This window comes from Pithys albifrons, chromosome 3 (genome assembly GCF_047495875.1).
Source record: "Pithys albifrons albifrons isolate INPA30051 chromosome 3, PitAlb_v1, whole genome shotgun sequence".
NCBI classification, from domain to species: Eukaryota; Metazoa; Chordata; class Aves; order Passeriformes; family Thamnophilidae; genus Pithys; species Pithys albifrons.
The window spans coordinates 69857424-69870103 of NC_092460.1; the positions used below are offsets into that span (position 1 = coordinate 69857424).

Below are 12680 nucleotides of genomic sequence, written 5' to 3' on the forward strand. Positions count from 1 at the left end.
ATATGAGAGCAATTTGTAAACACATACTAATTAGTTTTTGTTCTATACTTTCTTTCTTTCTATGCTTGCTTTTATGGGGGAAAAAAAGTGTGCTCCTGTAGTGTTTGTTTTCCCACAGTAATTTCCTTCAGGAGCACCAGTGGTGAATGCAGCACAAGCGGACAAAACACTGCACAGCTCTGCACACCCTATGCACCTGAACAGTCGTGTTGACAGGGGCATGTGAATGTTCAGTTACTCAGGACTTGTCTGCTTGGCTTGCAAATTCATGATTCTTGACTAAAACGCAGTTTTGTGTAACAAAATCCCTGTGTTCTGAGATAGACAAGGAAACAATAAAAATAGGGGTAAAGTTTCAGTCTTACAAATCTTGATACTGGAGCTGTCAGGCTTTGGAGGCTCCAGGTTCAGTGCCTATAACGTCTACCATCTTCCAGATGAAACATTCAGATGGAAGGGAGAGCAGTGTGTTTGTGAGGAGTTTGATGGCTGCTGTTAGGGAGCAGGGCTGCGTGAAGCCTACAGTAACTGAATCCATTGCAGGGTCTGGGTTTACATATGGAACTTCAACAATAGGTATTTACTTAAATTACATAGATTACCTCAGAGATGTGGAATCTGTATGCCCTGCCCACTCCCCTGAACCTTTGGAGCTGGGATCCTGTGGGGAACATAATGGGCTTAATTACGGTGTCTGGACCAGCCATGTAGGACCCGGAAGGCACGAGTTAACCTCATCTCACCTTTTACATGCCAGTGACCCCACGCTTGGCTGGGAACCCTTTGGGGCCTCTGGAGCATCTTCTGGATTACCGTAGCATGTGCTAACCGGTGCGACGGCAAACGGAAAATACCGCACGAGCAAAGGCCACAGTGCCTGTGCCTTCCCACCTCGGCCCGCGCGGTTGGAGCCCCTCTGGACACGCAGGGCCCGCTGCCCGCTCCCGCCCGCCCACGGAGAGTCCCACGGCGGCGCTGCGAGGCCGGCCTTGTGCTGCCGCCAGGGGCGGGCCGGGGGCGCCGCTGCCGTGGCCTGGAGGAGCCGGGCGCGACGCCCGCCCCAAGCCAGAACCCCCGACACCCCCTGCCCCGACCCCGGCCCCGCGCAGCCCGGGCGCGGTGGGCCGGGCGGGGGCCGCGGCTGTCACATGGCAAGGGGAGGGGGCTACGGCGGGGCGGGCCGCGCTCGGGGCTCCCGGGCCGGGCGGAGGCGGGCTGAGGCCGTGGAAAGTTTGCGGAGTGGCTGGCGGCGGTGGCGGCGCTGCGGTCCCCTCCGCTCTCTGTCTTTACTTTTTTCTACATCCCACCCCCACTTCCCACCGCCTTCCCCCCTCGGTGGCCGCTCCGGGGTATGAACGGGAGCCGCCACCCGTGCTGAGAAGCAGGAGGTCGCGCCACGCCCGGCTCTGTCAGTGGGGGAACGCTAGGGACGGGAGCGCGGGCAGCGGCTCCGAGCCCGCCATGGCCCGCCGGCCCCTCGGGGCGCCCGCCGCCCTCCCGGCGCTGCTGCTTCTGCCACTGCTGCTGGGCGGCCGCGCCGCCGGCCGCTGCCCCGCGCCCTGCCGTTGCGCCGGGCACCTCGTCGCTTGCAGCCGCCTGGAGCTGAGCCGCCTGCCCGAGCGGTTGCCGCGGGGGGCGGTGCAGCTGTAAGTATCGGGGCGGCGGGCACTCAGGGGCTGGAGGCGCCGGCCCGCACCCGCCATCTCCTGCCCTCGGGGCCGCGGGCCCGCCCTGGGGGCAGCGCGGGTGTCGTGGGGGCGGGAGGGGCCGCGGCCGCGGGCCGAGCTGTCAGCGGCGCGGCGAGGGCGGCGGCGGCCGCAGCGGGACAGCGGCCCCGGGGCGGCTGCGGCCCCGGCAGGCGGTGGCGATAAGCGCCCGGGTGAAATCGGACCCGGGAGCGCTGTTCGGAGTCGGAGAGGGCGAGGAAAAAGTTCTGTTGACTTTGTTGGAGAACGTTCAGTAATCATCAGGCTAACACTGGCTTGGGTGTCGGCAAAGCCGCTGTCGTGTTTCTTCGTGCCCCTCTTCGTTCCCTGGTGGTTCTGGCTCCAGTGACGGTGCCCGAACAGCGGCAGCGCGAACCCGAGTGGCAGCTGCGGAAAATCTACTTCGGTGTAAAACTTTTATGGAAAAAAAAAATTATGTCAGCTTTCTAAAAGCCTGAAAATATCTGGCGGACTTCTCACATTTGTTTTTAATCGCTTGTCACTGAAAGATCTTCTGTATCAGTCTTATTAATTTTCGATTACATTTTCAAAGCAGATTGCGATAAGGGCTTTAAAGTAAACAGGAAGACTTTCAATTAGTTGTGGCTAATTCTGTTCAATTGCCTCGTCTGGAGGTCATGCTGCTTTACTCATGAAATGTGGATGGCTGTATTGACACCATATGGAACTGAACACAGGCATGGCTCTGGGAGTTGAATACTTCCAGGACTGGTATAGGAAAGTGTGAGGGGAAAGAAACTTTTTTTCTTGTGTGATTGAAATATGTGGATCAAACACTAGATCTGCTTTACATTCAACAACTGCTTCCTATTTCATCCCTCCTGTTCTTTTGAACTATTTCAGTATGCTCACAAGTTTTCTGATAAAGCCTAAGGCTTTCTTTGATACTAAGCTAAACTTCATAGTTGAGTTTCGTTGCTTAGCTTACTTTAGTGCTATTAAGTTAAAATTCAAGTGTGGTAAACAAAAAAAGGGGGGAAAAACACAGAACTTTCATTTTTTAGAATTGCCTTAAAAAACATTTTGCATTAGCAAGTAATCCAAATTTGTCTTTTCTACTTATGTTCCCGAGAGAGAATAAAACACATTGCAGGGCTTTTTTGTTAGCATAAGGGAGATTTTTCTAATTAGAATTCCCTTGGTAGTGTAAATTGTCCTCATGTAAGTTCACATTCCTTTAAAAGTGTGAGAGAATAAGTTCCGCTTGTATAAATAAGCTTTGGTCTGTTGTAAGAAACCCTGCTGTGATTACTCATTGGACAGCTGTGTCACTCGCTTTTAAACTCACAGGAGTACATCTTTGTAGGTGTCACCAAACCATGTGGTCTGACCGCTTTAGTGTAAATATTTCTTTTGTTTGTGTCAAATGCGTTAGAAGTGCCCAGCTCTTTCCTCCTTCCCCTCTTAAGACAACAAGGAAGAGTGTGGCGTAGTCTTGTTGCCTCCAGCTACTCCAGTACTTCGAGCTGGGATTGTGCAATCTATAAGGTTATTCATGTGTTCAGCTTTACATACGCAAAAATGGTGTGACTAGTCTGGATTATTATTGTAACAAACTGCACAATACAAATTGTAAAAGACTGTTTATGAATTTTATTGCTGTAATGTTTAGTGCATTTTCCATGGAAGTCCATAGTGGGTATAGCCAAAGGCTAGTAGTTTAATTGCAGGCTTTCCAGTACTCCTGAGAAAACACCAACTATTACCCCATGCTCTCAACATATGCAGGCGAGATCTCCCAAGCAGTAGAGTGAAACCTCTTCTGCATGAGAAGAGGTCTAGGCCTGTGTTAGGCTTTACACCTTCCTATCCCCATCTGTCTGCTTGCCCAGATGGTGACCGGTTTTTTGAAACTGGTGTTTCATACTTTTATGCCTTTCGTGTTCACCCTTCACCAGGTTCACTGGAATGCTAAAACTATTGGTGGGGCAGGAGGTAAAGTCTCAAAGATGGTTTTCACTTGGGTTTGTATTACATTTTTAGTATTTACATTTTATAAATCCTTTAGTTCTCTACCAGAATTGCCAGAAAAAGGCCGTATGGTTTTTACAGCTGTTTTTCAGTATTTTCCAGACCAAAACTTGAACATAGCAGGCTGATTTATGAGTCACTTTGGATCAGTGTCTTAAAACAGCTACAGCCTGGCTTTTTGTTTTTCAGCTCTGCTGATTTCTGCTGAATTAGCACCTCTATAGGCCCCAGTGGGACTGATTAAGGGGCTGTTGCTGGATTTGCATTTTAAAATTTGACTTGGGTCTCAGGTTTCTGAGTTCTCTAAGGAAGAAAATGATAATTGTGACTAAGTGTTGTAAATTAAGTTAGAGTCTAAAAGTTATATCTATAAAATGTGTGAAGAAGCACTTGCTTTCTCTCCCTTTTTGCATTACGCCTTTCAGTTTTTCATCGCACCAACATTGTGGTTCACAGTTACATTTCAGCTAATGCTGAGACTTGCGAGTTACGAAAAATGGTCATACAAACGTAATGGAACACAGAGAATAGTTTCTTTCATAGAACAGGTTCTTAAAGGGCCTGAAAAACTATGGCTCTGCTTTTCAAGTAGAGGCAATTTTACTTAAATGCCCAATCACTTTTATTAGAAATCCGAAGTGAAGAATAGGTATATGTGCTTACTATGTTAAAAAGAATTTCTTAATCTAAATCTGTTTTCTAAAGTTTCATAGTGCATTCTGTTATATCTTTAATAACTTTTGAAATTCTTTTAGTAGAAGTAATGACGGAGGAAATTTTCTCCCCACTTATAATGTGGTTTTAACAGACAAGGAAAATTCAGAAATGGAAAACACATAGTAATAACGTTTCAACATTGTCAGTTCTGTTTCTGTGGAGGAAAAATACTGTTTAATTTTCCTACTTTTTCTTTGTTTGTTTTAAGATATGTTGAGAAATGCATTGGATTGAAATGTAGTTTTGCAACAGAGATGAGAGATTTTTATATTTAAATAATGTGTCTAATCCAGTGCTTCTAAGTTTTTGAGAGCCTTCTAGAGGCCTAAGCTTTACTTAGAATGTTAGTAAAAGGCAAATATTTTAACTCTTGGTTCACTTCCAACGTCTCTCATTTAACTTAAAATGTAACTTGCAAGGCTTTTTTTCTGAAGTGTCTTGTGCCAGTAGTACTGAAGTAATGTTTAATAAAATATTTATAATTCATATTCTATGCCACTATTGGTAGACAAGCATGTATATAGCTGTATGAAACAGGCAATTCAGTATTGTCTGGAGGACTTTTTGTTGTTGTTGTTCTTTTGCTTTGTTTTGTTTTTCTTGCAACTTGCGTTTGGCAACTTGTGTTTGACAACCTGTGTAAGTAAACCAGGTGTGAGGAATTTGTATGTATGTATTTTTTAAAGTAGGCGTTACTTGGAAAATGTGAATGTATCTTTAGTGTTAAAAGACAAACACCAAAAAAGTAGTTTGAAACTTGGTGTAAGTTATGGTCATGGTTGCCTTGATAGACTCCAGATGGATGTGAGCTTAAGCTGTGAGTGAAAGTGTCTGGCTCCAGTGTGGTGATCATGCACAGCAGTGGTTGTAATTGCAGGATTTTTATAGTTTAAGGACTCTGCCAGATTTTTTTTTAACATGTTATAACTCCAGCAGAGCAAATCTACTCATGTCTGTTACTGTCTGGTAGGTCATTTAGGCAAACATGCTTTAAATAAAGCTTCTGCAGGGTTTTTAGATGAAATGAAGAAATGCAGGTTTTTAGCACTAATGTTGAAAGCTCGTTGTTGAAATAATTACTGATTCCTAAGTCTTGTTTGAAACATGAAGACCAGTAACATATTAGGCACTAACAGCCATAACTTAACTGAATTTTGGCTGTTTATTTGCATAGCTTTTATAATCCCTACAGATTAAAGCCAAATATTGAATTAAGTTTAAGGGTAAAAATTGTCTCTACTCTGCTTTAAAAGACCAAGTGAGAGTCCCATCTAGATCTCTGTAACAGCATATTTCCCCAGTATTTGCAATAAACAGTGAAGTATGAGAGTTTCAAATAGGTGTAGCTAATGCCTTCAGATGTTAAACAAAGGGGTTTTTCTCCAGTCTATGGCCAGGAAAATGTTTACACTAGATTTTTAAGCAGCGAAAAATGCAGTCCTCTAACTTAAGTGAGGTTAACCTAATTTATGGGAGAACTCAAAATCATAATGGTGAAGCTAACGTTTGTGGGTTTTTGCAAATGTTGACAGTGTATTGGTTTTCCATCATTAAGAGGAAATTCTGTAGGCGTTTAGACACCTGAAAGCAAGCATGAATTTTATATTAGATGCTTGAGTTCAGAGCTGAGTCTCAAAAAACATCCCCTTTGTGGTCACCTGAAGGTGATGGAGGGTGTTCTTCTCTAGATGGCTCTCCCCCAGCCCTCAACCCCCTTTTTTTTGTGCTGGAAAGTGCCATTCACAGCCCTGGGTCTGCCCTGTGCGCACGGCTGGGCAGCCCCGGCTTGCGAAATGCAGCACATTTTTCTCCTCTGCCCATGGCCCTGAGTCAGGTGCTGCTGCCACAGCTGAGCAGCCCACTGGGCCTGGTCCCATTGGCTGGCTCAGAGCACACCTTGTAACTGAGTACTGATGGTACCCATTGTAATACCCATACCTGCCTGGGATTATTATTTGTATTTGAATTTTGTTACTGTTTTTTTTTTTTAACCACCAGCTGTCAGGAGAGGACAAAAGTGATGAAACTGTCAGCTGGGGGAGACTAAAACACAGGCTTACCATCCATGTGTGCTGTTGAGGAAACCTCGGTGCGTGGCTGGGTTGTGTCACACCTGTGTCCAGGGGTTCTCTGGGTGTGCAGTTGTTCAGGGCTTAGTCACAGAGCAGAACACCTAGCACAGACAGTGCTTCATTTAAGGCCAAGTGTGTGTGCAGCAAAGATAGGATGTTCATCAGGTTTTATTTGCAGAACTGTAGATGGAGACTAGACACGTCCATAGCAGTCGGGCCTGTGTTTGGCATGCTCAGTATGGATGACTGTACTGAGTCATCTTACCCAGAAAAAGCAAGGAATTCTGTAGTTTACTCATAGGTTGAAATTGAAATATGTTCATGCCTGTGTAGCTTGATGAGGACCCCAGGCATGTTGGATGACTGTTTAGTACTTAATTAGCACGGGGAAAAGTGTCATAAAGTGTGAGAATTTTCTTTTGAAAAACGATGCTTTTTAAAGCACCTTTAACCTGACACTACAGCTGCTTACTGCTGAGGTGTGCTGATTCATTTATTTATATGTCTGCATTACAATACTTACTGAAGCAAGTTTAAGAACTTATTAAAAACAATGTAGTTTTTGTTTGCCAGCTTGGATAAATGCATTGTTTTAACATGCAGCAAAATGCTTACAGATGGTTGGATTGATGGAGGTGAGGTAGTGACAGGCCATAGTAGGGAAGCAGGAAAGTGTACATTTTGGTGGATTAGTGACTGGGAGGGGGGAGGCCTTCAACAGACCTGGTCATGGTTATAAGATAAGTTGTCAATCTGTACCACTAGTGCAGGTGTTTAGATGTGCAAGTTTGAGTTTCTGTAGTTACCTTCTCTGCCTTTTACTGTATGATCACTCTTATTTCTTTGATTTTCCAGTACTTCTGAGGCTACAGCAAAAATTTTTTAGGTCTCTGTTGTATGGTATCAAATGTTTGAGAGGGCATACGGCTAAAAGATGCGTAGTAACGTAAGGAAAAGCATTTCTTGATAGTGGTCAACAAAGTGTATAGCATTTTTAGTACCTGATCTGTTTTGTAGCAAATACTGCAAAGGTGCTAACAGGATTTTTTATAAACTGCATATGTGGAATCTTCAATACAAAATGGTCCAAGCTTAGTGACTGAGCTAGTTCTTCAAGTGTAGTTAAGTGTGGTATTAATATCACTAGTATACAGACATTTTTAAACTTGTAATAGAATTAGCCCTTCCTATGTCTATTTTCTTCTGATACTACTGAAGATCTCCATTGAATTTGGTTATGTAGGAATGGTGCCCTGAATTGTGTGAAAACCTGAAAATACAATTTAGATTTATGGACAGTCCTCATTATGTATCTGTCCATTGCTGTAGAGAAGGGACTGAGAAGAGTAAATGGTACAAATGTTGTTATGATTAACCCAAGAAATGAGACTACAATGGCTATGGTTCTATGAATTTTCCTTGCTAAAACAACCAAGAGGGTTTTTATCCGGGTCTCTTGTTGTGAAGAGGTACAGAACAGAGGTTGTTGGTGTATATGAATCAAAATCTTACAATCCTTTTTCATGGGTCTTACACATGTTCCAGTGAACAGTTCTAAATTTTTCAGAGAGAGAAATTTTGGTGACACTGCTGGCAGTGATCAGGGTATTTGCACTTATACCATATATACGCAAACAAGTTTCTATTCTAATTTTACTAATATAAAAAAATCTTCTCACATACTTGGAGGTAAGTGATAATTTGAGTTTAAATTGTACTTCTTTCCCCAATACTGTATGGCAAAACTGACAGGTTGTTTATTTTTGTAACCTCATAGGGACTTAAGTCACAACAAATTATCTTCAATCGAGACCAGTCTCTTGGATCAGCTTCATAGTCTTCAGGAAGTGTAAGTTAATTCGTCTTAATTAAAGACCAAACTAAAACAAAAATCAACCAAAAATACCAAACCTGTGTTTGTGTATGCTAATTGCATAGTTATTTCTCTAGGGCTAGTTGGTTGAACAACAAAGATGTTTACTCTTCTGATATTTTACACTAAGTGAAACTGGAATTATTTTTAGTTTTGATTTGACACAGTTCAACAATTTAGCAAGTCCAATGTACATACTTCTGATTAACATCAAAGCTAACTCTCCCTTTTGTAATATTAATAGGAAGTTGAACAACAATGAACTGGAGATCATTCCAGATCTGGGACCAGTCTCTGCGAATATAACTCTTCTGTCTTTGTAAGTAGATCTTACTCTTGTCCCTAGTTAGTGGAACTGACTCGGCAGGGTTCATGGAAATGCATGCATTACAGAGATTAAAGTGAAATAATTGGAAATAGAGCAGGTTGTGGTTAGAAAGTTGATTATGTCATATTATATAGCAGGTTATTTAAAATGTGTATAATTGAGCTTAATCCTTTTCGTTTTTGTGCTTCCCTTGGATACAAAGACTGCATTAGAATTAATTTATGTTGTGGTAGTGCCCAGAAGCCTCAGTCCTGTTGTGCTAGGCACTGTACAAACATCAGTAATCGTTATACAAACTTGTACAATGCAGTCTTTAAAACAAGAGTTGCGCTCTATCATTGTGCATCTTGGCTGAGATCCTGATGTGTTAAATTGTGGTGGAATTCCATTAATTTCAGTGGGCAACATGGGTAAGTCCCCTCAAGACACAGCTTCAGGATGAGTATCTAGGTTAGAAGATGTTGTGCCAATGTCTTGAAAATATCTTTCTGAGCCCATTCTAATGTGTGGCATATGTTGTTGTGGCTGCAGTTAATACATGTAATTGCAACACACGATTGTGTCCATGTTCATTGTTTTGTTTGAAAGAAATTAAATGAATAGGTTACTCAACGTAGTAACATTTGTAGTATGAGTATAAAGTTGCAAAAGGCATAAAGGCATAATAAAAAAAGTTGATTTTAAAGGAAACCTTAATCCTTAAGTTTTCACTTGAAATCAGTTGGTTTTTTTTCCTCTATGGTCTAGTTTCAATAAACTGTTGAATGAACTTGTAGAAAAATAGTTACTATCAGACTGTTAACTGGAAAAAAAGAAAAGACGTGCTTTTTATGTGTATGATTTGCGTTTTATCAATGGGAATCTAAAGTGTCTAAAGCTATTAATATGTAGCCTCTGGCCAAATCATGCCCTTGAATACAAATTGTAAGTTACCTTTCTTGAAGCTTGAAGGGTTAAAACAATACAGTAAATTTTGGAAAGCTGTTCAGTTAATTAAATTGATCACTATTCAATTGCTTACATCTGGTGATTTATAGGGGTTTGTTTTTACTCTAGGACCAGGTCAGCTAAGTCAGCTGGTGCAGCCGCTGTGTCTGCACTGCTCTGTTTGAATAAGAACTAAGTGACATTTGATACTGATGTCACTTCTTACAGATCAAACTCAGAAAAGAGTAAAAGAAAAAGCAGATGGTGTCTGACAAATAACTGTTACATATAAGCACATGTTTTATTTTGCAGTACCATTGATGTTATTTTTACCCTGACATAGAATTCTGTAGTTTAAGCATCTATTTGACCTAAGAATATATACTTTTTTGTTTGCCACCTTCCTATGGTTCTTTATATCACGCTAGGAATATTAACATGACAAAGTAATTTATATTCTCCTGCTTTACTTCTGCTGAATACAATATTGAGAATTTGTCTAAACATCTCCTTTAATCCTTCTCATGGAAACTTAACAAGTTTAGATGAACCTAAAATGATCGTTCTGCAGCTGTGCAAAATGTTTTTTATATTCCTTTGACAGAATAAATGATGATTGGGCACTGGTTGTTTCATATCCTTAGGCTTGGTTCATTTACTCAGGTGGTCAAATATGGAGAAATCTTAGTTAGATCTGCTCTGTACGGTATATGCTGACTCTTAAAAGGAAAAAACCTCTATTTTTAAAAGTGTTGCCATACTACCATTGCAGTCAAAGTCAGTCTGGTTGGGTTTTAGCTTGTCCTTGTTCTGTGTGTGGAGAAAGATATTGCTGAATATAGCTGTGCTACAGCTGTTCTATGACTGTTCTATGACTACATCAGAGATTCCTTGAGATTCATGTGGTAGAAATAATTATTTAAGTGTTTAAACTTATGAATGTCAGTGTATAATAATTAAGGTAATTATTTCTGTACCAAAGCAGATGAACATAAACCATAAAATTAGGGAGGTATTGTTCAAATAAAAAGCACCTTGTTTCTTTTTAAAAGGTTATTTTTAAAACATGGAGTAGAATCACAGAATCATTTAAGTTGACAAAGATCTTGAAGATCATTGAGTTCAACTATTAACCCAGTGCTGCCGAGTCCACCACTAAACCATGTCCATGAATGCTACATCTGCACATCCCTCAAATACCTTTAGGGATGGTGACTTCCTTAGGCTCCCTTCCTTAGACAGCCTTTTACAATGCTTTCATCCTTACCGTGATGAAATTTTTCCTAATATCAAACTAAACCTCCCTTGGCACAATTTGAGGCCACTTCCTCTGGTCTTATCACTTGTTACTTCAGAGAAGAGATTGACCCCTACTGCGCTACGACCTCCTTTCAGGTAGTTGTAGAGAGTGGTGAGATCTCTCATGAGCCTCCTTTTCTTACTGGTTGGATGTTATTTATGTAAAAATGTTAAATATAATTTCACAGAAAATAATGGTAGTATAGATGGACAAACCTTTTTTTTTAGAAGTGAAAAAATACATTCATTTCATTTTTCTGTGATGGATGTTATTTGAAGGGGGTTGAATCAAGCTGAGTTAATATATTTAAGTCATATAAAGAGAACATGTATGGAACAATTAGACTATAATTTTTAGAACCACTCTTCAAAGAAACATCTAATGACTTTTCTCCAGGATTTTAAAATTCTATATGAAAGGAGCTTGTGGAGCCTTCCCCAGGCAAACCACTGCTTCCTTGTTGTGTATTTGTTCTGATTTTCAAATAATAGCAGAAAAGAGGGTGCTAGTCTTTTGAAACTTGATTTGATTACATTTCTTATGAGATACATATATGTTGGTTCATTACTGTCCGTTGAAAAGCCAGTTGTTTTTTTCCAAGGAGCCTTCAAGAAACACTGTGGAAGTTGTGCCCTCTTTTCTTTCCAGTATCTTTATTGTTGAAGAAGCTTTCTTGCAAGAGTTTTTTTCTCACTCCTTAGTAATTGTCACTCAGCTGTGGAGCCTTAGAATTTTACCTGTTCTGCAAGAATATTCTTGCCTTGCAGAGGAATTTATTACACTGCTGGTACGTCTACATTATAGTGCAGGTATCTCCACACAGAAGTGTATGTCTAAATTCTTGGAGCAATATAAACAAGCATGGGTGGATTATCATGTTGGTGTAGTTTCCATTTCTAGAGCTACCTCATTTCTAGTTATCTAATTCATATTTATCTAATGGAGATATTTACATACTAATGAATTATTCAGGATTAACATACCCAGAGCAGCAGATGTTCCCAGTCTCATGGTCCCAGTCTGTCTGGAACAAGGAACAACACTGCCAGCATTTTGTTTTTATGGATGCCAGTTGAGGGTTGAACATCATGGGAGAGAAAAGTATCAGGCAGGCACACACCCCCGTATGACCCTGGGAAGACCTTAAGTCAGTGCGAGGGAGTATACAAGCATATCCAGGCACACTCTCATTACGTGACTGCAGGTGCATCTATGATTTTATTAATATGATGAGTATGTGTCTTGTCACATGGCATAGGACAGTCTATGAGCCTCCTGGGAATCTGGTAACAACTGTGAGCTATATAGCATCTACCTGGGGCTAAATCTCATCATGAGGCCTTAGGTTGTGAAGCTGTGTTGGCCTGCCTGACATGAACAGATACAAAATGTTCCAGACAGAGCAAAGAGTAGGATTCATATTTCCTACCCTAATTTCTTGAAAGTTTGGCATCATAAGTATGAATTAATAACTGTAAATCCTCTTAAGGATAAATGGAGAAGAAAAGGCTTTCTCTGAAGTGATTTTTTTTCTTTCCTGAGGTAGTTCAGATGACTTTGCTACTGAATCCCATCTAGGTTTTAAACTAACTTTTAGGTGTCTAAATTTAGATTATTTTTTAAATGTCTAGCCAATTTACTTGCGCATGTGTGACTTACGGTGATGTTACATGCAGCATGTTTAGCCCTTTAAGTCAGTTATTTGGAAAGGAAATAGCAGGATGTTCTTTTTGCTCAGCCACTGAGCCTTTTTGCATAGTGTCCT

At 41.4% G+C, this 12680-nt stretch overlaps 1 protein-coding gene across 2 annotated transcripts in view; it reads left to right on the plus strand.

Moving 5' to 3' along the window:
- The first annotated feature begins 1186 nt into the window (after positions 1 to 1186).
- The window catches only part of LRIG3 (leucine rich repeats and immunoglobulin like domains 3), a 40851-nt gene continuing 29357 nt past the window's right edge, over positions 1187 to 12680 (plus strand). Inside the window, exons 1-3 of one of the 2 annotated variants that reach the window (XM_071552334.1) lie at positions 1187 to 1646; positions 8265 to 8336; positions 8605 to 8679. In XM_071552334.1, coding sequence (XP_071408435.1) covers positions 1462 to 1646; positions 8265 to 8336; positions 8605 to 8679 — 332 coding nt within the window. In that variant the 5' untranslated portion in view covers positions 1187 to 1461. The remainder of the gene's footprint in view (positions 1647 to 8264; positions 8337 to 8604; positions 8680 to 12680) is intronic. The other variant, XM_071552333.1, reaches the window with a different exon arrangement.